General features: G+C 38.9%; 1 protein-coding gene across 2 annotated transcripts in view; it reads right to left on the bottom strand.

Annotated features, from left to right (window-relative positions):
- Positions 1-825: 825 nt before the first annotated feature.
- The window catches only part of thoc5 (THO complex 5), a 38,179-nt gene continuing 12,968 nt past the window's right edge, over positions 826-26,036 (bottom strand). For both annotated transcript variants that reach the window (XM_060843955.1, XM_060843956.1), the window contains 12 exons: positions 22,864-22,941; positions 22,500-22,543; positions 19,901-20,000; positions 19,132-19,240; positions 16,022-16,123; positions 15,181-15,277; positions 10,696-10,810; positions 9,895-9,998; positions 7,278-7,365; positions 5,482-5,597; positions 2,594-2,784; positions 826-1,251 (listed from right to left, as the gene is read on the bottom strand). In XM_060843955.1, coding sequence (XP_060699938.1) covers positions 1,188-1,251; positions 2,594-2,784; positions 5,482-5,597; positions 7,278-7,365; positions 9,895-9,998; positions 10,696-10,810; positions 15,181-15,277; positions 16,022-16,123; positions 19,132-19,240; positions 19,901-20,000; positions 22,500-22,543; positions 22,864-22,941 — 1,208 coding nt within the window. In that variant the 3' untranslated portion in view covers positions 826-1,187. The remainder of the gene's footprint in view (positions 1,252-2,593; positions 2,785-5,481; positions 5,598-7,277; positions 7,366-9,894; positions 9,999-10,695; positions 10,811-15,180; positions 15,278-16,021; positions 16,124-19,131; positions 19,241-19,900; positions 20,001-22,499; positions 22,544-22,863; positions 22,942-26,036) is intronic.

Here is a 26,036-nt window from a genome sequence, read left to right as displayed (position 1 = left end):
AATACATACTTGCTGTCTCTGTGTGAAAGGCACCTACAGTCTTGACCCTTGCCTCTTCCTCGCATCTTCCATTTATTACATTCCTATAAAGTGATTGCCTGCTTTGGCTCCATGCCCAAATCTAGAGACTTCAGAACATAACCTAAGCTGACACGGCAGTAGAATACTTTACTCTCCAGAAATCTGATGGCCACAAATACAATATTTCCTGCTTTCATTTCAGCAGCATTTCTTTCTCATTTGTATTTTAATTTCTTTGTTCAGACCTATATTGATGTGAAAGCTCTAAAGTCGACCCGAGAACATTGTGGAAAGGTTTGAAATATTTGATGTCTCCATCTAAAATTAGGCTTCATGAGATTTGACCTATAAAATGCCAAATAGGATGGAAAATCAATGTGAATAAATAAAAATATACCTGCATCTACATCAGATGTGAAACTAATTTTAATGATCCCTAAAGACATTTTATGCCTTTGCTTAACTAATGAGGTTTTAAGACTTGAAATCCAGATTTCAAATCCATGTAATGTGTGATTTTAGTCCATAAAATTGTAGTTGTACAATTACACAGCATGAATGTTAATTCTGTCAGATATTTAACTGTTTCGTTTTGAAACAGATGAAAATTTTTAAAGTCAAGGTACGCAGTTGAATTTTTTTCACAGGATTTAACAGTTGTGGGGAATATCATCATTTTACTAAAACTCATCAGCTATATGTTCCAAGATTAAACAAAAACTAATTTCTCTGCTAGTCATATGACAATGTGAAAATCAATGCTGTATTGTACAGATTTTTACTCTCCAATGATAAAAGTCCATATTAAAAATACCAATCAAAACTGTCACTTTTAATTTAGACTGTAACAAGTAGACATAAGTTCATGTAGAATTCAGTTTCAATGACAAATGAAAAAGATTTGTACAACAAATGCCAAATATCCTCAAAAATAGTTCATACTAAAATTAAGTTGCAAATATATTCAATCTTGGGAGACAAAAGACAGCTTCTGCAACAAATTATGGTGCCTTTAAGTTTATTCACCCAATTTACAAACTCCAGAGCTGTAATACTGATGCTCGTAGTTTTCCTCATCCACATTTAAATTTAAATTGTTGTGGAGGATCCATCAGATAGTTAACAGGCACAGCTGCATGTAGAAACTCCATTCAATTACTGCTGCTTCACCGGTGTGTGAAGAATCCCTGTGGATGATTGTATTTGAAAGGCTTGATTCGATTAGGACCTCTAAAGGGGAAATAAGTCAAAAGATAAAGATTTGAGAATACATGGAGTTCTGGAACTGACAAACTAGACTCAGTTTGTAGTAAAATGGATAAATTACATTTAATTGAACACTTTCACATTATACAATTTCCCTCTAAAAGCTTTTCTTTCACTCCACCACTTAGCCATCTCTACAGTCTTCACCTTTTCGGAAGGTCAACATCATACAGTCATCTGCTACTCATCCAGTGGCCACATTTACTCTCATGCGGTCTCAGACCATGTGTTAGCAGACAGAGAACACTACAGCAAACAAAGTCTGTTTCATGTACTTTGTAACACAGGTTAATGATTAATGATGAGAAATGGAACCCTATGTTTCCCTTCTGATCTCAGCAGACTGAGGTCTAACTGCTTCACCAGCTGAGATTAATGGAATTTGATTGAAAATCAAATTTAGTTCTTCTCAAGGGGTATGGTAATACAGTGATTACATTCCCAAATTAATGATCTAAAGACATGAGTGCAAATCTCAATGTACCATATGAAGATTTTAAATTCTATTAAATTAGAAATAAATCTAGAATGAGAAAGTTAACATCTGTAATGGTGACCACAGTCAGAAACGAGAAGTGACCACAGTCAGTGCCCTCAGCATCTCTGTGTTAAGGAGACTAGATGTGGAGGTGTTGGTGTTGGATTGGGTTCGACAAGGTCAAAAATAACATGACACCAGGTTATAGTCCAATGGGTTTATTTGAAATCACTAGCCTTTGGTGCGCTGATCCTTCATCAGGTGTTAGTGAGAGAGGAAGACCTAGACACGGAATTTATAAGATCACGGGTCATACAACTCATGTGAATGAATTGAACACCTGTAAGACGGTTCTTAAATCTTTAATCAGTTAGAATGGAGGTGCACACTTCGATTGATTAATGTGCAAATTCCAGAATATCTTTCAAGTCAAAGCTAGTATTTTCAAATAAACCTGTTTGACTATAGCTTGGTGTTGCGTGATTTTTGAGCTTAAGGAGACAAGAATCAGTTACGTTTCCTGCTCCTGACAGTATCCAGTGACATGTTTGACATATGGATGTATGGACGCAGGCTAGAACACAAACTCTGCAGTCATGAACCCAGGGGTCCAACAGACTATCAACAGTCATGATTTGCTTTCACACACTTGGGTGCAGTAACAGTGACTGGCACTTGATTCTATGCTATATAGTGGGAGTCGATGCCTTTACAACTGGAAGGACAAGTTTACAGCACGTTTATTTTTAAACAATGTTCACAACTGATGTGCTAGTTGGGTATCTAGCAAAGGATATTCTTTCTTGTAGGATATTTAACAAAAAATACCGGACAAGGCGCAGGCACATCTTCTCTCGTGGGAATTCTTTTGGCCCTTCCACACTGTTATCATGGGTCTCCGTTTCCAAGTAAACATCCAGACACATACATAAACGCTGGATCTGATTTGTCAGGAGTTGATGTCCTGGTTTGGGACCCAGCAATTCCTTGAAGCATACATTAACCTCGCCCTCTATCGCCTGAAACAAACAAGCCATATGGAAACTAAGTATATACATCAGTCAGCCTTCACAGCTTTTACCTAGCAACCACAAATACAAAAGAAAATCCAGACTACACAATCCACACTGATTTATCACATTCAATAAGTCTTCTCAAATATGGTTATTCTACAAGGGTCTGTAGCTAAATCTGATGAAAATCTAAAATCAGAATTTTTTTCTCTCTTGGATGCTGACAGAAATTCCACAGGTGGGCGGCACGGTGGCACAGTGGTTAGCACTGCTGCCTCACAGCGCCTGAGACCCGGGTTCAATTCCCGACTCAGGCGACTGACTGTGTGGAGTTTGCACGTTCTCCCCGTGTCTGCGTGGGTTTCCTCCGGGTGCTCCGGTTTCCTCCCACAGTCCAAAGATGTGCGGCTCAGGTGAATTGGCCATGCTAAATTGTCCATAGTGTTAGGTAAGGGGTAAATGTAGGGGTATGGGTGGGTTGCACTTCGGCGGGTCGGTGTGGACTTGTTGGGCCGAAGGGCCTGTTTCCACACTGTAAGTCTAATCTAGATTTGCATTACTTGCTATTTGTATCAACTGAGGCTGGCCATATACGTGCTGCCAACAGTGCTTCTTATATCGTATTAATGGTTCAATAAAAAAAAGTAGGCAGTCCTTCTCTCTCCCTCATTTCTACAGAATACAGTGACAACCAAAAATTTTGTAAATTTTTGATATCATTATTCTTTAACAGCAGAGCACAGTTTCAGCAAAGTGCAGCTGTCACATATTTTAGCGATAATGCTGATGCTTAGTTTCAGGAAACTGTCCTATCTGCAGAATCCAAACAAAGCTGCAGTTACCTTTCTGTATCAAAATTTAACTACACAGTTTGCAGTTACTTACTTCATTACATCTGCCAATATTTATTGATGATTCAAAAATGTGCATTTTTGGACAGGAAGAACTATGGAAACTGGCCATTAGGCCCAACAAGTCCACACCAACCCTCCAAACAGTATTCGACCCGGAACCATTCTGCTACCCTAATACTCTACATTTCCCTTAACGAATGCACCTAACCTACACATCCCTGAATGCTATGGTCAATTTACTATAACCAATTCACCTAACCTGCACATCTTGGACTATGGGAGGAAAGTGGAACACCCGGAGCAAACCCATGCAGACATGGGGAGAATGTGCAAACTCCACACAGACAGTCGCCAGAGGCTGGAATCAAACCCAGGTCCCTAGTACTGTGAGGCAGCAGTGCTAACCACTGAGTCACCATGCTGCCCCACGATGTTGCCACAGTGATGCCTAGTTTTCTGTTTCAGACATGCAGCTATTTTTTAAAAAAGTTAGACAAAAGGAGCATGAGTGAGTGGGGCCGGGGCTCATAGAGACCCAGGAAGGTTTTTAATTTTGCTTTCCGTTAGTGAGAAGGTTTCTGCTGTTGCTGAGTTAACAGCTTGAATTCTCTGCTGATAGAGTCTTAGACAAGAGACTTCCTCTTAGAAATAAAAAGAGGCAGACCTTTTTTTCAGTATTTCATTTTGCTGAACTGGAGAGAGGCAGCACGTGAGAACCTTAACTGTTTTGCTAAATTGTCATGCCAAGTGTGTATTTATGGGATGGTGTCTAAAATGGAACAATTGATGATTAAATAATATATTATCTTGTTAAGTATTCAACAGAGTTAGATTTATGTCATTTTTTTGTATTTTAACTGAAAGAATAAAGCCTGTTTTGATTAAAGTTCAGCTAACACCATGGCTGCTGGGGACTCTAGATGCAGAGAGAAACAGCTATTTGTGAGATAAATGTTATATAATTCAGTGGTTTGAGAAACCACGTCGTTTTCAATAGAAGTTAGAACAAAATATTTTCAGATGTCTGATTGCCAGTTTTGTAGAATTCTTTGTTTAAAACCAGTAAGGTAAAGAATTAAGAAATAGGATTCCTCAGTTTTAAGGTCTTGGTGATTGACATTTTGGTTTCCTGCCTGCTAAACTAATATTTTTTTAAAAAAAACAACCTGTTCAGTGATGTTATGACATACCTCCGATGTAGACAGGACATGACCAATTATCCAATCAACTAAACTTCAGCTACTCAACAAGGTAATACCGTGGCTATCAGTTTTTGCTCAGAGACAAGTCACAATCAAGGTGATGTTGATACATGATTCCAAGTATAGCTTTTTCTCTGAACATGATTTACTATATATACATGTTCATAATATTTTCCAGCTTTAAGTATTACCTGTTCATATTTTCAAAGTTGAGTGGTTAGGGATAATGCACAAAAGACTAAAGAATTGTACCAACATGGACCACATAAATTGACATAAATATAAACCACCTAATCACAAATAAAAGCTTTAACATTTCAATTAGATACCAAGTAATTCTATGAATGCTGGGCGAGGGCAAAAATGAGCAAAGTAAAGAAAATGTATATTCATATTTATGGAGAAAGTGAGGACTGCAGTTGCTGGAGATCAGAGTCAAGAGTGTGTTGCTGGAAAAGCACAGCAGGTCAGGCAGCATCCGAAGAGCAGGAGAATTGATGTTTTGGGCATAAGCCCTTCATCAGGAATGATTTTTGTCATATTTTTGTATAGTACAATATTCAGGTGTCAATAGGAACGCCATATAATGCTATTAAGATTAACGACAGTCTGCTATATTGCAAAGTAAGAGTAATTTAAAACTTCACCTTTAGATTATCATCATTACGACTTGATTTCTCTCCCTTCCAATTTAAACAGAGACTGAAGATAGGGGGGATGGTAGAATAACCAGGATTCAACACTATTGCTGCATGGAGCTTAGCTGAGTGAAAAGAATCAACACTTACTTAAGTAAACACAATTTTTAAAATAAAATCAAAAGCAAGCTCATTTTCCACTGTTAATTACAATCTGTTACTCTTACACTTCTGTTAGTGTTGCAATTTGTGGTTCTTAATAGTACCATTTTCACACGTTCAGTATTTTAGTATTGGTTCCTGTATTGGCTCATGCCACTTATGACAAGAAGCTGATTGTATATCAGAAGTAGGTGGTCTTAATAAAGATGAACAAAGCATCAATTCAGTTCTCAGTCTGCATCAATTTCAATTACCAGCATTGTTGTAAACGCTACCAAATATTTTAAGTGTGCTTAGATATTTAATGCAGGTTGTAATTTACCTAGGCTGAAGTAGGACATATATTTACAATTAAGTAAGGATAGAAAGTAGAAACATTTTACAATGCTACAAAATAATTCAACATACACAATACTGTATCAATTACTTTACAATTTCTAAAGAAATAAGTTTGATGGTTCACTCAAAGTCCTGCTTTCAAAGCAAAAGTGAAACAGATTAAATTATAATTCATTAAGATACAAATAATTTTGGGGTAAGGAATCATCACTGAGGTTGCATGTCAGTTCCTATTAGGATCACACTTTGTAAAGGTAACAGAATTTATGGGTAAACATTCCATTCCCTTTAAAACTGTTTGATTAAATCTAAACCTCCAATTAATTTCTGACTGAAATAAAAAGGATAATTTTCTGTTGAATTAAAAGGTGTAGTGATGTAGTTAAGTGTAGGGCTCAAATTCCCCTTATAGTGATGAAACAATTGGGTGATTGCAAAGTGACATGATCACTACGATGTGCCCTGTAAACAGATTATTTTAGAGAAAATTGCAAGACGATACCAAATTATTCAAATTGTAATGTCTTCATTTTGTGATGGAATCTGTAGTTTCAAAGTTTGTACGTTTTGGGTCAGATCTTAACTGAAAAAGATACTGAACCTTCAGGTTTACAGGAAAATGGAAATTTGAGGTTTCTGGCGAAACTCAGGGGGGTTTAAACCAAGTTCACGACATGGTGTCAGTCGAGTGAAAATCACCCATTTCTACAGGTGGAGAGATCCTGAAAATGACAGCTGGATCCAGGAGCTACTGGTGGACAAACACAACATTTTTGCATTGATTTCGGACACTAAAGTTTTGACTGTGCCATATCATCAAGTACCATGTGCAGAGTGAAAACTGTGTTTTGGAACTCAATACTTTTGGGAACTGCTCTTAGATGAGAATTGGTGGCTAAAACTTTGTACAAAAGGTACTGGAATTCTAGCTCAGAGAATTTCATAGTTCTGTAGTTGAAGTTGGTGTCATACGTGCTAAATTTGCATATGCTTAGTAAATACATGGCATCCGTCTATGTTTTATCTGACATTTAGTGGATAATTTACAACTTATACTGGCTGTAATTTGCCTGTCAATTCTTGATTAATTCTTTTAATTTTGACTATTAAAGTACAGTGAAAGTTTGTCCACTGGTTTTCTAGTTGTCCGTAAGCTTTTTGCCTTCGGTTTGTTGATCTCTATGGCGACCATAAGAAAATATCGAAACAATACCGCAAAAACTTTCACAAAGTAATTGATCAAAAATTTTGAAGGCTGTCATAATTGCAACTGCAAGACATTTTTAAAGAGACCTTTCACCTACCCGTCCCTCGTTCTATCAAAGCTGAAAAGAATAGGTCAGTCTCTTGGGCCATGCCTGCTTCAACGACATGCTTGGTAAAAGGCAGAGCCTAAGGAGGAAATAAACAGCTTAACTCTTCAGATTCTAATCTTAAAAATACATATTAAATGTACCTTAGCTTACATAATATGAATTCTTACAATGAACAGTAACACTAATTGGAAATTACAGTACAAACATCAACCATTCAGTACAACTTGTTTGGACCAATGTTAATGAGTTACCTCCCATCTAACAATATTCAGTCAAATGGATTCTCCTCATTTAACTGATGATACAGATGTCCATTGCCCTGGTCAAGTGCATCCCGGACAAAGGTCTTTTTTTCATGTACAGTGCAAGTCTGATCAGGAGGAACCACAAACTCTAGCATTCAGCTGATCCACAGTCCTACAACAGAATTTGGTAGTCCACATTCAGCCCCTTGATCGGTTGCCAATTTCGGTTGCCAATGATGACGGCCTCTTTCTCATAGTTTCAGATATACAGCAGCTCAGAAGCACACTCTTGTACACCTCCAGAGGATTGACAGATCAAGTCACACAGCCAAATATAACTTGCTGGTAAAGCATTGCTTCTGGGAGTTTTACTCTTCTCAAAGGACTTCAGGGCCTTAGACAGTTTATCCACAGTTAGTCCCTTCTGTGTACTGTCTTTTAAAAACTACATGATAGAGGACAGGACTAACTGGGAAGCAGAACTGTCTCTGGAGCTCACATCATACTAACCAGTAGAAGTGAAATTGTTGATCATCAAAATATCAATATTGATGGGATTTTGCCTCAGATATGATATTTTGCTTGATGCAGCACTGCTTATGTTTTTTTCATAACATAAGAAATTGGTTATGGACATCATAGTATTAAAGAAGTCATTAAATCCAACATGTAACACAGGAATGGGATGGTTGACAGGAAATATAAATGTAAAGTTAACTTATAACCTGAAATTGCAACTGTGAGGCAATTTAGAGTCATACCATACTGAGACATGTTAAACTGTTCTGTACTTTATATAATGTCAAATTATGAAATGCAGTTCTAGAATTTTTGAAAAAGCACTGCAGCTGTTGAATTATTAAGCAAAATAGGAACTAGAGAAAAAGAAGGATGTGCCCAATTAAGACAGAGATGAGGAGGAATTTCTTCTCAGTGGGTAGTGAATCTGTGGAACTCTTATATTGCAGGGAGATGGCCATGGGTCATTCAGAATAATCTTGGCTGAGAAACAGATTTTTAATCAGCAAGAAAATCAAAGATTAAAGGGAAATACATAAAAATAGAGTTGAGGGTAACCAGAGAAGACACATCATATGCTTTTACAATTGGTGAAGATTGGACTGTACTCAAAAATCTTCAGATAATGCAGCAGTTCATGTCCACGTGCAGCAAATTCTGGACCATGTCCAAACTTATGCTGATAAATAGCAAGTAAAATCCATGACATAGAAATGCTAAGCAATGACCAATTCCAAAAATAGTGTAATCACCTCCCCATGACATTCAATGACATTATCACTGCTAAGTACCAAATTTTCAAAATTCAGGGAATCAACATGAACCAGAAACATAAATGACAGAGCTAGCAAATACTATAGATAAAAGATTAGGTCATATGTTTGCTATTCTGCACTGACGACACACTTCCTGACTTAACTACCATTTGTAAGACACAAGTCAGGAATATGATGAAATGCTCTGTATTTACCTGGATGAATGCAGTTCAATTAATAGTCAAGATGTGTGACATCATGTTGGTTAAGCTGCTACACTGGCATGATCAATGACCCTCATTACTCACTCTTTCTAGTACTAATGCATCTTGGCTGCAACGTGTACCATCTACAAACACATTCACACCAAGGCTTCTTCAGTGGAATGTTCCAAAAGATGACCTTGACTGCGTCATGAATAAAGCTGAAAATGTGTTGCTGGAAAACACAGCAGGTCAGGCAGCATCCAAGGAACAGGAGATTCGACGTTTCGGGCATAAGCCCTTCTTCAGGAATCTGCGTCATGAATAAAGGTAGCCAGCACATGGGTACAGTACCATCTCTAAAATAATATCCCCACCATCTGCCACCAAGTCACACTGTCCTGAATTGGATACATAACACTGTACTTTAATCTTCGCTGGTCAAAATCATGGCCCTCCCTACCTAACAGCACTACAGCTCGGTTTTTCTCTCGGACTGCAATAATTTGAGAAGGTGGCTCACCACTTTTTCAAGGGCAACAGGTAGTGGGCAATGAATTTCAACCTTGCTAGCAACGGATTTAAAAATATATTCAGAGTAAAGAAATTTTTCCTGTGTTACATGTTGGATTTAATGACTTCTTTAATACTATGATGTCCATAACCAATTTCTTATGTTATGAAAAATATCATATCTGAGGCAAAATCCCATCAATATTGAAGTCTGAGTGAGTATTGAACTTCGAAGGCAAAGTACTGAAATCAGTGGTAATATTGATCAGGTAAGTTTAGAGCCAAGAACACTTAACCCTTACAGCAATATGAGCAAGTGCAAACACAAAAAGAATAAGATCATCAAGGTGAAGACATGGTGGAAACATACCACATAATCCTCATACGAAATGGCACACCATTTGATCAATCTAGCTATGACCTTAACTGGGAAAAGATGCTGACATTCACTGGATATCGGCACAATACTATGCTCTGCAAAAGAACAATAACTCGTCAAAACTGAAATGCTGAGCCTCCGAATGGCAATACACTTCTCATGGAAATAAAATCAAACCAAGAAAGCATATTGATAAAGTTTACAGCTTTTCCTAACATTGTAAGTACTAACACAACTGACATTTGGATATTTGGATTTTAGTAGGAACACAGTATTGATGTATTTTATATTTATCAAACTTAACTTTCAAAATACATAAAATGAAGTAGAAGAAAATACATCAGTTTTATATCTTATACACTAAGTTTAGAGCAATGAATCAACCAATTTGGAACTGTGGTAACTGATTTGTATATCCGTTTTAAATGCTTTTTGCCATCCTGCAATTAGTATTTTTGCCTAACACAGTTCATGTTGAAGTTCTCAGTGCTCAAGGGATGTATACATGCAATAAATATCGATACAGATTGGTTGATTAAATTCCTAATTTATTAGGACATCAAAAATATAGTTATTGTCTACAAAAAGCAGGTGAAATCCACAGCAGGTCATATTAGGAAACTAAATTTAAACAGAGGGTTCCAAAGATGTCTTGAGGCAAGAAGAACAAGTACAATTGATCCTTTCTTTCCCCAGATTTGCAGTGGTACCATCCAATCTGATTAGTATGATTCTTATTCTGATTCTGATTCTTAAGTGCATGGAAAAGGAAGTCATCTAACTGGTACTCACCTAATGAAGCAAACTGTTTCTGCAGAGCCAGTCGGGATTGTAACCTCACACGCAACAATTTTATTGTAGTTTCCATGTGACTGGCGCTTACAGAATTGTCAGCCATTACAAATTTCTATCAGAAATTAAAAAATACTCAATATAAAACAATCTTGAAATCTCTTTTAAAATCATAATTTTGTAGAATAATGTCAAACATACTCCAAATTTACAATGGCTAAGAATCACAGTAAAATATCAAGTTTTCATAAAAATGTAAATCTTACTAATGTCTTTCAGTGATGAGTGCTATCACTGCCGAATCTGTCCTACACACGATCAGTTCTTGTTAATGCACTAAAACACAGTAAGGCAATAAACACTAACTTACCAGTGACAAATACAGGAAGTAGGCCATTCAGCCTATCAAGTCTATATGCCATTTAATCAGATCATGTTGTACCTTAGCACCATTGACTTGTCACATAGAACAATACAGCGCAGAATAGACTCTTCGGCCCTTGATGTTGCGCCGACCTGTGAACTATTCTCAGCTCGTCCCCCTACACTATTCCCAAATCATCCACGTGCTTATCTAAGGATTGTTTAAATCTCCCTCATGTGTCTCCTGCTTTCATTTATAAATGGCCTAGTTCTAAGATCAATAGTTCTAATATCTTTTACCTGGATTCTCTAACAGTATAAATGGCTTCTTTGAATCTACATTGCAGCAGGCCTAGGATAGAAATATTAGTATGACAGCATATGCTACTTTAGACTGGCAAGTAATCAGCTTCATGCTTGAGAGTGAAGATGTTCTTGTCAGCATTTGTTCTCTCTGATGTAGAGACCACATTCTGAGCAGTGCATTAGTCTAGACTGAAGCAAGTATAAGTATATTGTTGCATCACCTGGATAAAGAGCTGTAAGCCACTGACATTCAGTAGGTAAAAGGCCAAGTGTTATACTTCTGGAAATTGCATGGGAAGATAACTTGATGGTGGGCAGAGGAAGAGATGAGATGTTGGGGACTATGTGGGTTCGACACGCCCACGATTGGGGTGGCGAGTGCAGTGGGCAGAAAAGGAGCAGAAGAACCTAAGGTTCTGCAGCATTGTTCTGGCTGTATTGGGTTGAGGGATTAGTGCCCAAGGAAGCACTGGAACCAGGAACTCCAAAGAGATTGACAGGGAACAGTGAAACATGAGCTTGGTGCAAAAGTCTCCTTTGCTGGATTGGAAACAGTGGCTGCAGAGGATACAAACGTGTCAAAACTAGAAATTGCCAAAATAAGTGAAGTAGATTCTGCACTGTTATTTGTTTATTAATTGACTCAAAAGTGAGTTGGATGTTCAAACGTGCGCACTGTAATTGGCTATAAGAAGGTTGCTGATTCCTGATCTTGAGCATGAAAACAAATTGCAGAATTCGTTGCCGCTTTAAAAAAGTTCATTTAAGATTAACTTTAAAATGTAAAATGTTGACATACTTGCCCATTGCAGGAAACAAAGCAAAAGTGTAGCAAAAGTGTATATTGTGTAACATCAGCGTATACAGAATCAAATACGCATTTATTGGGAAAAGTATTAATCGAAGTACTGATTGAAAATATACTAAGCACATATTCTTGTTTAGATTAATTAGTATTTTAAAATGAACTTGATAATTGATCCTTGCTAATAATTCATAGACTTGTATATTTTGTTCATGATGAATTGCTCATTGAATAAAATCTAAATGATGGTTCTTGCATATCTTCTTCACCTTCTGTGAACGGGTTCTAACGTTACACCTAGAGCACACAGACTGCAACGGTTCAAGAAGGCAACTCACCACCTTCACAAATACATCTCAACAGGCAGTAAATGCTGGCCATTCAGCAATGCCCACATTTCACGAAAGAAGATTTTATTGTCTTCATACGCCCATTTGAATCAATCTAATTTGCACTCAAGAATCGACAAAATACGCTTCCTAAGGTGTGATGTTCAAACTGATTGCAGTATTCCAGACAGACTGTCTGACGAAAATGATGGACAATTGAAAGATAACTTCCTCCCTTTTGTATTGCAGTCCCTTTCAGTTAATTTATTTTGTGCCTGTGCTCTGGTTATTAGATTTGAATGTTTTGTGTATGTAGGCATGCAAATTTCTTTGATACCTCACAGCTCCTCGACTCACTCAGTTGGAAAAGTTGATGACATCTTTCCCAGATCCAAACTCTCACAGTTTTTCACTTATTTGGTCTGGCCACATACCCTTGCAACTTGCTGCATCAATTTGCATAAGTTACTGTATTTCCTAATAAGACCATAAGACATAGAAGTGGAAGTAAGGCCATTCGGCCCATCGAGTCCACTCCGCCATTCAATCCCCGTAGCCCTTAATTCCTTGTGACATCAAGAATTTATCAATCTCTGCCTTGAAGACATTTAGCGTCCTGGCCTCCACTGCACTCTGCGGCAATGAATTCCACAGGCCCACCACTCTCTGGCTGAAGAAATGTCTCCGCATTTCTGTTCTGAATTGACCCCCTCTAATTCTAAGGCTGTCCCCACAGGTCTAGTCTCCTCGCCTAACAGAAACAATTTCCTAGCGTCCACCCTTTCCAAGCCACATATTACCTTTTAAGTTTCTATTAAATCTCCCCCTAATCTTCTAAACTCCAATGAATACAATCCCAGGATCCTCAGCAGTTCCTCGTATGTTAGACCTACCATTCCAGGGATCACCTGCGTGAATCTCCGCTGGACACGCTCCAGTGCCGTATGTCCTTCCTCAGGTGTTGGGACCAAAACTGGACGCAGTACTCCAAATGGGGCCTAACCAGAGCTTTACAACGGTGCTTTTATATTCCAACCCTCTTGAGATAAGTGATAACATTGTATTTGCTTTCTTAATCACGGACTCAACCTGCATGGTTACCTTTAGAGACTCCCTGACTAGCACTCCCAGATCCCTTTGTACTTTGGCTTTACGAATTTTCTCACCGTTTAGAAAGTAGTCCATGCTCGTATTCTTTTTTCCAAAGTGCAAGACCTCGCGTTTGCTCATGTTGAATTCCATCAGCCATTTCCTGGACCACTCTCCCAAACTGTCTAGATCCTTCTGCAGCCTCCCCACTTCTTCAGTACTACCTGCCTGTCCACCTAACTTCGTATCATCGGCAAACTTCGCTAGAATGCCGCCAGTCCCTTCATCCAGAATGATGCTATCGACAACCATAGACAAATAACTCTCCATTATTTCCTGTAAAGCATTGATTTATTTGGTAGAAAGCGCAGGTTTCAGTTCAAATTCCTGACGGACACCAGCTTTGACATCCCTCTAGCTAAGGTATGTTTCCTTCACCTGTACTGTAATTTCTGACCTTACAGGAGGAGGTAATGAAGGAAAGCACTTCACAAAAATTAATGAGTACAACAAAATCATTGACTGGATATGAAATAAAACTCTTACTATATGCCAGACAATTTCCTTGTGCAGTTACTCTTTACTACAAAGTTTCAATCACAAAATCATCCTGAGAATGCCTACTTATATGTAATTTATGCTGACAAATAAACCTGAACTGCTAAAAATTATAACATAATAGTTGTGCATTTTGCTCTTTGCAGTACTGAATTTGCTATGCTAGTGTCTCTTGCCAAACACTAAAATAAAAATCAAAAGCCAAGGTCCACTATGTCTGATAGCAAAGACAGCAGCCCAATGTTTGTTTATTAGAGTCACAGAGATGTACAGCATGGAAACAGACCATTCGGTCCAACCCGTCTATGCCGATCAGATATCCCATACCAATCTAGTCCCACCTGCCAGCACCCAGCCCATATCCCTCCAAACCCTTCCTATTCATATACCCATCCAAATGCCTCTTAAATGTTACAATTGTACCAGCCTCCACCACTTCCTCTGGCAGCTCATTCCATACACGTACCAAAAGTTGCCCCTTAGGTCTCTTTTATATCTTTTCCCTCTCACCCTAAACCTATGCCCTGTATTTCTGGACTCCCCGACCCCAGGGAAAAGACTGTGCCTATTCACCCTATTCATGCCCCTCATAATTTTGTAAACCTCCATAAGGTCATCCTCAGCCTCCGACGCTCCAGGGAAAACAGCCCCAGACTGTTCAGCCTCTCCCTATGGCTCAAATCCTCCAACCCTGGCAACATCCTTGTACATCTTTTTTTATCTAATAAAACTGGGACAACACCTTATTGAACAAGACTAACTTAATCTTAGCATACAATTGCCCTGTGGCAGATAGACAAATTATAATCATTTGACATAACACAGGTTGTTTACTATTTCCATATAAATCCATAGAAAAATACATCTCTTCACAATATTTCTGTCATTGGATAGATCATGCTTGTTGTCTTTTCCATCCCAGACCAAAGAAATCTCTCATTGGGGTTTAACTTAACTTACATAAAACCTTAAAATGTTGCTCATTTAGTGCTTCTGACATTTTAGTAAACATATCTCTAAATTGCAAAGACTCACTTGTGGCTGATCCTTTGGAAAATGCAGTCCTCCAAGTTTTTGAACCCAAACATAGGGATGTCCCAGCTCTCCAATGTAGTCACTGAATGTTAAGATACTAGGAAACAAAACTTTACCATTAATACATAAAGATGTATTATTAGATTATCCAGGCTTTAATTTCTGTGCTTTGGTCAGTTTTGGTTTGCTAAAAATAAAAGTTTTGAGAATGATAAGATTTAGCATAATACTGAAATTTCATCATTGGTGGCAGCATGGTGGCTCAGTGGTAATCACTGCTGCCTCGCAGTGTCAGGGACCTGGGAACAATTCCAGCCTTGGGCGACTGTGTGGAGCTTGCACATTCTCCCCCATCAGTGTGGGTTTCCTCTGACAATCCAAAGATGTGCAGGTTAGGTGAACTGCCCATGCTAAGTTGCCCATAGTGTTCAGGGATTGTAAGTTAGGTGCATTAGTCAGGGGTTAATTGGAGAGTAATACAGTACGGAAATGGTTCTGGGGTGGGAGTCTCTTGGGAGGGTTGGTGTGGACTGGTTGGGCCTAATGGCTTGTTTCCACAATGGGGGGATTCTATGGAATCTGACTTAAATCCAGTGCAGAGTGCTAGTTCAACAGTTCACAAACTAGTCAGGTGAAGAAAAGCCATTCAGCTGATCTTTTCTTATCCACCTCAAAAAGACTATGAATAGATTGTGCATTAGCAACACAAACACAGTCACCAAACAAAGCAACAGAGAAGAAAAACGTCAACAAATATTACACATCTCCAAAACTTTTGTGATTTTGTTTAATTGACATAATGTAGCTTATGGTAATAAATGCAATGAAAGAAAACACCTACCCAACTTTATCAAATTGATAATGATTTGCAGGATTTGGAGTCTTCTTACCATGGTCTCCAGGATACAAGCAACTCAACAATGAGGCTGGAGACAACAGATCTCTATTTGCAAAAAAATTAAATAAAAAGAGAACATGAAGCTATCACTAAATTTGATCAGCAAAATTAAATGATATTTCTTATAATTATCTAAATGATAATTTTTTTTGCAATTAGGTTTTTGATCCAAAGCAAAGGAGATATTCCCATTTATTGTAAATTCCTCCAAAAAACAATTCCAAGTTATTCCCTTGCACTCTATGAATTATGTTACCTGTCTCATAAATGCTCAAATCTATAACTGTCCAATGATTGTTGTCCTCAAGGAGATGATAATCAGAGTATATGGAGTTTAATTCAGATAAGTGCAAGGTGCTGCATTTTGGGAAAGCAAATCTTAGCAGTACTTAAACACTTAATGGTAAGGTCCTAAGGAATGTTGCTGAACAAAGAGAGCTTGGAGTACAGGTTCATAGCTCCTTGAAAGGGGAGTCGCAGGTAGATAGGATAGTGAAAAAGGCATTTGGTATGCTTTCCTTTTTTGGTCAGTATTGGGTACAGGAGTTGGGAGGTCATGTTGTGGCTGTACAGGACATTGGTTAGGCCACTGTTGGACTACTGCATGCCATTCTGGTCTCCTTCCTATTGGAAAGATGTTATGAAATTTGAAAGGATTCAGAAAAGATTTACAAGGATGTTGCCAGGGTTGGAGGATTTGAGCTATAGGGAGAAGTTGAATAGGCTAGAGCTGTTTTCCTTGGAGCATCAGAGGCTGAGGGGTGACCTTAAAGAGGTTTACAAAATTATGAGAGGCATGGATAGGATAAATAGACAAAGTCTTTGCCCTAGGTTAGGGGAGCCCAGAACTAGAGGGCATAGGTTTAGGTTGAGAGGGGAAAAGTATAAGAGAAACCTAAGGGGCAACTTTTCACGCAGAGGGTGGTACATGTAAGGAATGAGCTGCCAGAAGAAGTGGTGGAGGCTGGTACAATTGCAACATTTAATAGGCATTTGGATGGGTATAAGAATAGGAAGGGTTTGGAGGGATATGGGCCTGTTGCTGGCAGGTGGGTCTAGATTGGGTTGGGATATCTGGTCAGCATGGACGAGTTGGACTGAAAGGTCTGTTTCCGTGATGTACATCTCTATGACTCTAAGTTGAGTTAGTCAGATAACATGTCTGACAACAGAAGATTGGAGCAGAGTTTGACAGACTGAGTAATCTGGATGCACAGTTTATGACAGTAATATGAATGCAATCTGGGCCAATCCAGCAAAAAGAGATTTATGGGTTATATCTAAAACCAATTAGGGTTTTGTTTTAAATCTGTGAACTTTTATTCTGTTTTCAAATTCAACTCACTTGCGTCAAACTCCAATTACAATACTACATCAGGTTCAAAATTGAGAAATACTGCTGGCCTTCAAATTGCATAAATTTTCTTAGGTGTTCTAATGGCTTGTCTTTGAATTATTGTTTGGATCAAAAATTATTTAAATTACCAAGAAACTCTTACATTTACACCAATGAATGCAATAATTGCACTTCAGTTTCTTTAAAAAAGTAACTTTCCATGACCTTCAATTGGGATTATGACAGATTGGGGACTAGGCACTCACTAGAAAATGTTTATTCTTCAGCTGCATTCCATAGGGATCAGTGCTGGGCCACTGTTGTTTGTGATATACATAAATGATCTGGAAGAGGGCATTGTTGGTCTGATCTGTAAGTTTGCAGATGACATGAAGATTGGTGGAGTAGCAGAAAGTATAGGGGATCGTCAAAGAACACAGGAGAATATAGATAGACTAGAGAATTGGGCAGAGAAGTGGCAGATAGACTTCAATCCAGGCAAAGATGAGGGGATAAATTTTGGGAAGTTTAATTCTAGAGCAAACTATACTGTCAACGAAAGAGCCTTGGAAAAGTTGATAAGTAGAGAGATCTGGGAGTTCAAGTGTATTGCACGCTGAAGGTGGCTGCACAGGTGGATAGAGTGGTCAAGAAAGCATATGATATGCTTGCCTTCATTGGACGGGCTATTGAGTAGAAGAGTTGGCAGGTCATGTTAAAATTGTACAAGACTTTGGTTTGGCTGCATTTAGAATACTGTGTACAATTCTGTTCGCCACATTACCAAAAGGATGTGGATGCTTTGGAGAGGGTGCAGAGAAGGTTTACAAGGATGTTGCCTGGTATGGAAGGTGCTAGCTATGAAGAGAGGTTGAGTAAGTTAGGATAGTTTTCATTAGAAAAAAGGAGGTTGCAAAAGAGATTGAGGGGGGACCTGATTGATCATGAAGGGTATAGACAGGGTGGATAGAGATAAGCTTTCTCTCAGGTTGAGGGATTCAATAACGAGAGGTCATGCATTCAAAGTGAGAGGTGGAAAGTTTTAGGGGGATACACAGTGAAAGTACTTTACAGAGAAGGTGGTAGGTGCATGGAACACATTGCCAGCAGAAGTAGTAGAGGCAGGCACGGTAGATTCATTTAAGGAGCTTCTGGACAGATACATAAGTAGGTGGGGAGCAGAGGGACACAGATCCTTCGTAATTGGACGTTAGGTTTAGATAGTGGATTTTGATCACCACAGGCTTGGAGGGCCAAAGAGCCTGCTCCTGGGCTGTAAATTTTCTTTGTTCTTTATTAATTTATTAATTATAAATTGGATCAGGTTAACAATCTTAAAAAAAATCAAATAATACACTTAATGGTTAAAAAAAACAAAGTTCCAATGTATTATGCTGCCCAAATGTGCTTGTTCAGCGGATATTTCACATTTGACTATGCAATTGATTAACATTTGGAAAATGTGAACTGTAACGTTACCAGCACAATCTCCATTGGGTGCAATTTCCTGATGGTAGCAAAAGTAGAAATTCTGCTTCCTGACGTCTAAGGCAGTTTGGACTGTGCCGTCATGTTAGTTACATCAAAGTATTTATAGGTTAATTTGTGAACGAACAGATGAATTCCTGGTAGCTGAAATTCTATCACTTGGCCCAAAATATGGAGAACTTGAGGAGCACAGGCATAATAATTAGGTTTCACTCTCATCTGCACTTACCCTGCACTGATAGCTACGGACATTTCAGTAGCTGTGGTCACTTTAGTTTTGACGGTCATTATATTGAGGCTCATCAAATAGTAGAAATAAAGGTGAAGGACACTGCCATCTAAGAAAAGAGGAAGACAGCATAAAATTAGAAACAAGCAATAATTCTGATCAATGTTTTCGTTAGCATACACTCGGACAAAGGGGAATGTTTAGACTAAAAATTAAGAGCACCAGCAGGGTTGTAATATTGCATCTGAAAGTATCCAATATTACATGCTGTTCAACAGCACGACGTTTCAATGGATATTTAAATTCCAGTAACAGATTATAACTAGCTGTAAATTAAGGCACTGAAACACCGTGTGGCAAATTTTACAATTAGTGCAAAACCTATAAATATTTTATATAACACTGTTCATTTGTTTTTCTATATATTGCATCAATTTCAATGCAATAGCAGTGCAAATCCAAATGTATGAAGGAGATGTGAGTTAATGCTAGTTATCTGTAAAATTTTTCCCAGTGCTTGTCCAGAACATAAACGTGTAGTTCTCTCCTCAAAAAAAATCACTCACACACAAACATCTATGAGTAGTAATGCATTAGAAAGCTACAGAGATAGCACTTAAAGACAGAACAGCAGTTTTGATGTTGCATAATTATTTTGCTTTTGATATCTGCACAACTGGATTCTGTAACTATAAACAACATGAAAGGAATGTAATACTTGTTATCAGTGATTTGTGTTTGACGAGGAGGGTGAGGAGTTAATTCTAACCTTTGTTTTTTAGGTCTAAAGTAACGGACAGAGGGTGCCGTTTTAACATTTCTCTACGCTTGTCGTCCAGTTGCAGGCCAAGAGTCGGACGGCGACGTTTCTAGAAATCAGAGCAATATGTTAGCCAATGATTCAGTAATTTTGTTTAAGAAATTATAAACACTGCCTGAAATTAAGAATTGCATACTTGTTGCAGAAGCAACTGAACAGTTATTAAAATGGCATAACTCCACAATGAAACTTATAACAAGACACGTGATAAAAAAAGGCCAGCCACATTTCAGTATTTTCCCCATAAGCATATTTTTTGTTACATCAAACAAATCTTTAATTCTTCTTGCATGAAGATGCTTTGCACCAAATATTCCTACTTTAATTATATAGCACACCAATAATCTCTGAGTATTGTTTTTAGTGGTCACTTTGGGGTCAGCTGTGGATCAGTTGGTAATGTTCTTGCTGCAAGGTCAGCAGGTGGTGGATTCAAGTCCCACTCCAGAAACATTAGCGCAAAGATGGATGCTGAATTTTCATCGCAGAACAAATGGAATATGGCAGTTGAAGAAGGGTCACCTGATCCGAAACATTCAAGAGTCGTGAAGTGATGTTGCACCTGTACAGGACTTTGGTTAGGCCACATTTGGAGTACTGTGTGCAGTTCTGGTCGCCTCACTTTAGGAAAGATGTGGAAGCTTTGGAGAGGGTGCAGAGAAGATTTACCAGGATGTTGCCTGGAATGGAGAACAGGACGTACGAGGACAGGTTGAGAGTTCTCGGCCTTTTCTCGTTGGAACGGCGAAGGATGAGGGGTGACTTGATAGAGGTTTATAACATCGTGGGCCGAAGGGCCTGTTCTGTGCTGTATTGTTCTATGTTCTATTAACTCTGATTTCTCTCCACAGCTGCTGACAGACCTGCTGAGCTTTTCCAGCAATTTATCTTTTTGGCATTAAATGGTAGATATTGGTGGGTCAATGTTACAGATTCCATGAACTTACTTTGAAGAAGAATCAGTGGAAATTTAAAAAAAACCTAACAATTAAAAGGGTTTAGAGGGATATAGGCCAAATGCTGGAAAATGGGACTAGATTAATTTAGGATATCTGGTTGACACGGACGAGTTGAACCAAAGGGTCTGTTTCTGTGCTGTACATCACAATGACTCAAGAGGAGACAGGTTTTATCTACCCCCCTCTGGATTAACAGTAAATGATTACAAGAAAACGGTAAAGCCTGTTTCATCAACTGTTAAACTTCTGAATATTTTACTCTTTCATCATGTATACCCAATGTGAGCACGTTTGTAACCGTTTGCCTTCATATCTACTTCAGCCTATCAGCAACTGGAACTCTTACCCATGTCATTTGACACTTTCAGATTTCATTATCCCAATGCTTTGCTGGCTGACCTCCTAACACTGTAGATGTTTATCAAAAACACTGCTGCCTACATCCTATCTTAGAACTTAGGAACTAGGAGCAAGAGGCAGCCAACTGGCCCTTCAAGCCCACTCCATCATTCAGCAAGATCATGGCTGATCTTATTCAAGTCCCACTCAGCTACAAAAATCGATCCTTCTTAATCAATGGTCACCTAGATCAGATGATTTCCTAACAATTCGAATGGTAAATTGTTAATTATGTAACATCACATCCTCCTATTATCAATCCCAATATCCACTACAACCCTCAAGCATAAGCCTAGCAAATTGGCTGCACATTTCATTTATTCTGAACTCCTTCCTCACTAGAACTCCTTCCTCCTTCTTTCAGCTGTGTTCCAATTTTTATACACTAAGTTGATAAGTTCAGCAAACTTCTTATGAACCGAGTTGGGATCAGGAGTGTGGCGGTTAATCACATATTCCAATTGGTCAAGAGGTCCACATAACCAATGTAAAAACACACACTAAGTAATAGAAATGTAATTTTGGGGGGTATACACATCACTGTTATACCTTACTTACAACATAAATCACTTAAATAAAACTGACTTGGTGGACGGCCTTCTCAGTTGCACCCTCAATTGACTACTGGAACATCACAGAGACCATGATAATACAGTAAACTTCCGGTATTACAGGGATATAATTTTCACCAGTCTCTCGAAAGTGCTGGTTAATGTTTGCTGTATGGGTTTGCTGAGTCTACACAGAAATTAATTGTTGCCCATTGTACATCATATGACATTTCTTTATAGATACTACACATAAATATTACTATATATACACTGAGGAGTCATTGTCACAACAGTGGCTCCTCTGGTAGTGCTCACATCTGTGTAGCAAAATTCCAGATTCAAATCTGCCTCCAGGATTTGCATACAAAACCCAAAGCTGAAACTCCATATGTTACTGAGGGTATACTGCACTGCTGGAGATACAGTTTAGGTGAAATGTTAAGCCTTGGTTACCACTTGAAACACTGTCTTCTCTTTTTTTCTTTGAGATACTAATCAACATCTTTTCCATTTCCACCAATTTCAGTTTGATGATTGTTGGCAAGTGGAGCAGGGTTTCAGCCTTTGTTTCAAGAATGAAGTACGGCCACCAAACATTTACCGATCAGACTGATTTCAGCTAAAATAATAGCTACTTACTGTTGTTGTCTGCTCCTCCTCTGCATCGGAGTCACTTTCATCATCTGCACAAAAAGAAACAAGCAAAATGAATAGTGTCTTGATGTTGCACAATCTTAATTCTTGGCACAATGGATCCAAGCCTGATTGGATTGCCCCCACTGCTGTAATCTGGACCAAGGTGTCGATGCAACAGGCACCAACTGAAATCAAACTGGTAACTGTATCAGGAGTCTTCCTAATCTGTACAGCTTTGATAATTATCATAGAACATTGTTGAATCAGTGTGGGTGGGGGGAGGAGGGGCACTGGTTGCATATTAAAGGAAAAGTGAATTTAAAGTAGAATCCCAATTAGCCCAAATTTCCACCCAAGTCATAGTTACCTTGGGAGTCCTCTGGCGGTCTTGCAAGTGCCTTGGCTTCTTCAACATCCCCATCAATAGCTACTGTAAGATTCTTATCTGACAAGAGAAAAATATTAATTTGATCTATGTGATTGGATAGGATCAATGTCAGAAAATAAAGATGGTTAGAACAAGGTGCTCTTGTAATGGTGATGTTATTTTGTAGCACAATAGTTCAAATTGGTTGCAAAGCAATGTGACTCATTTTCCTTATTATACTATCTTATAAGGAGCAGTTTATGCAACAAGGAGTTACTGTATCAGAATTCCATGCAAAACTTAATTGAAAGTCTTGCAGAGCATCAGGAAACTGCATCATTTTCCACAAGTCATAATGATATTAAATTTTCATTCCCCTCATTGCTCTATTACATAGCAAAATATATTTCCACAAATATCTGACTTGTGGTCTGAAAGAAACAAACAATCTTCAACAAACTATATAACATTTGAAACGATATATAAATTGCTCATTAATATTGAGATAAAAATTACTACGTATTTCTTTTGCAACCTCCTGATTGGCATTGGTCAGAACTGTCATTGTAGATCCAGGGTAAAAAACCAGCATCACTATAGCAATTTACTCATGGTGATATGGGAATACTGTCGCATGCTTTTGCCATTAATCTGATGAAACAATAGGCAAAAAACACAGTCTTAGACAAACTTAGGTCAGGTTTTTAAGCGTATTGGTTATCTGAAGCAAAATGAGAAAAATGTTGAAAAGCTCAGCAGGCCTGGCATTATCTGCAGAAAGAGGAACGTTTTTGCCGATATAGTTTTCTTTGGAGCTTGAGGGGTATAATATGTGATGAGTGTTGCGCTGTGAGAAAAGGAAAACTCAGGTACAAATTAAATCGTGTGAGATGAAATGACAAAAAAATGCCATGGGCATAAAGAGTAAGGGAATGGTAATTGTTGCAGTAAAGAAAAAAAAATTGGTCCATAGTGAGTGTTAGAGGCAGAATTAAGCACATCTCTGTCTGAAAGTAACAATTTGAAGATATAGATTAGCAACTACTAGAAAAATTAAATCATACTGAATGACAATGTTCACATGCTGTTGAAAAAGGAACAACTCAAGTCCCAAAACATTTCTACTTCTTTCCAATGTCAAAAATGAGGTCTGCAGATGCTGGAGATCACAGCTGAAAATGTGTTGCTGCTCAAAGCACAGCAGGCCAGGCAGCATCTCAGGAATAGGGAATTCGACGTTTCGAGCATAAGCCCTTCATCAGGAATGAGAGAGAGTAGCCAAGCAGGCTAAGATAAAAGGTAGGGAGGAGGGACTTGGGGGAGGGGCGATGGAGGTGGGATAGGTGGAAGGAGGTCAAGGTGAGGGTGATAAGCCGGAGTGGGGTGGGGGCGGAGAGGTCAGGAAGGAGATTGCAGGTTAGGAGGGCGGTGCTGAGTTGAGGGAACCGACTGAGCCCCACCTCCATCGCCCCTCCCCCAAGTCCCTCCTCCCTACCTTTTATCTTAGCCTGCTTGCCTTGTCTCAGTCGGTTCCCTCAACTCAGCACCGCCCTCCTAACCTGCAATCTCCTTCCTGACCTCTCCGCCCCCACCCCACTCCGGCCTATCACCCTCACCTTGACCTCCTTCCACCTATCCCACCTCCACCGCCCCTCCCCCAAGTCCCTCCTCCCTACCTTTTATCTTAGCCTGCTTGGCTACTCTCTCTCATTCCTGATGAAGGGCTTATGCTTGAAGCGTCGAATTCCCTATTCCTGAGATGCTGCCTGGCCTGCTGTGCTTTGAGCAGCAACACATTTTCAGCTACTTCTTTCCAATGCCAAAGAAATCATATTTCTTTCTTTCAGAGATGTGACCAGAGTTGCTATGTTTTTCCAGCACTTTGTTTTTATTTAGATCAGGTAATGTATTTGACAATATCTCCAGATAGTGTATCTCGCAGCTCTCTTTAAATTTCATTTCCTAGAAGATTACTATAGCATTTACAGCTTAAATTCATTGAAATAACACATATGAAACTTCATATTTCCAGATACATTACAGGATATAACTACTTTATTGGTTCCCCCACTACTTAAAATCGGTACAGTGCAATTAAGGAGAGATCAACCAGTTGTGAATTTTAGATGCTGCTGACTAATTACTGCATATGCACAAATGCCTCAAGATACCAAAAATTCTTGAAGTCCATAAAAATCAGAAATAAGAATCTGCATGGATGATAAAGAGTAATTAGCTTGATGAAATATCTGGAATTAGAAATTATAAAACAAAGGTCAAATAACTTGTGTCAAATTACTGTGTGGTGTTTGCACATTTTCCCTGTGTCTGCGTGGGTTTCCTCCGGGTGCTCTGGTTTCCTCCCACGGTCTAAAGATGTGCAGGTTAGGTGAATTGGCCATGCTAAATTGCCCGTAGTGTTAGGTAAAGGGGTAAATGTAGGGGAATTGGTGGGTTGCGCTTCGGCGGGTCGGTGTGGACTTGTTGGGCCGAAGGGCTGTTTCCACACTGTAAGTAATCTAATCTAATCTAATCTAAACTTAACATTAGAAGAATTCATAGCAAATTTTACAGTGAGTGCAGTATTACTCCTTACTTCAGAAGCATGCAAGGACAGCAGATACTGGAGATCAGAGTTGAGAAGTGTGACACTGGAAAAGCACAGCAGAGGTCAGGCAGCATCGGAGGGGCAGGAGAATCAAGGTTTCAGGCATAAGTCATAGAGACGTACAGCATGGAAACAGACCCTTTGGTTCAACTCGTCCATGCTGACCAGAAATCCCAACCCAATCTAGTCCTACCTGCTAGCACCTGGTTCATATCCCTCCAAACCCTTCCTATTCATATACCCATCCAGATGCCTTTTAAATGTTGTAATTACACCAGGCTCCACCACTTCCTCTGGCAACTTATTCCATACACATACCACCCTCTGCGTGAAAATGTTGTCTTTTGGGTCTCTTTTATATCTTTCCCCTCTCACCCTAAACCCATGCCCTCTAGTTCTGGATTCCCCCACCCCAGGGATTTTGTCTATTTAACCTATCCATGCCCCTCATGATTTTGTAAACCTCTATAAGGTCACCCCTCAGTCTCCGACGCTTCAGCCAATTCAACCTCTCCCTATAGCTCAAATCCTCCAATCCTGGCAACATCCTTGTAAATCTTTTTTG

The sequence above is a fragment of the Hemiscyllium ocellatum genome, chromosome 24 (genome assembly GCF_020745735.1).
Source record: "Hemiscyllium ocellatum isolate sHemOce1 chromosome 24, sHemOce1.pat.X.cur, whole genome shotgun sequence".
NCBI lineage: Eukaryota > Metazoa > Chordata > Chondrichthyes > Orectolobiformes > Hemiscylliidae > Hemiscyllium > Hemiscyllium ocellatum.
Note: the sequence above shows the minus strand (reverse complement) of the source record. Positions and strands in the feature narration are given on the sequence as shown.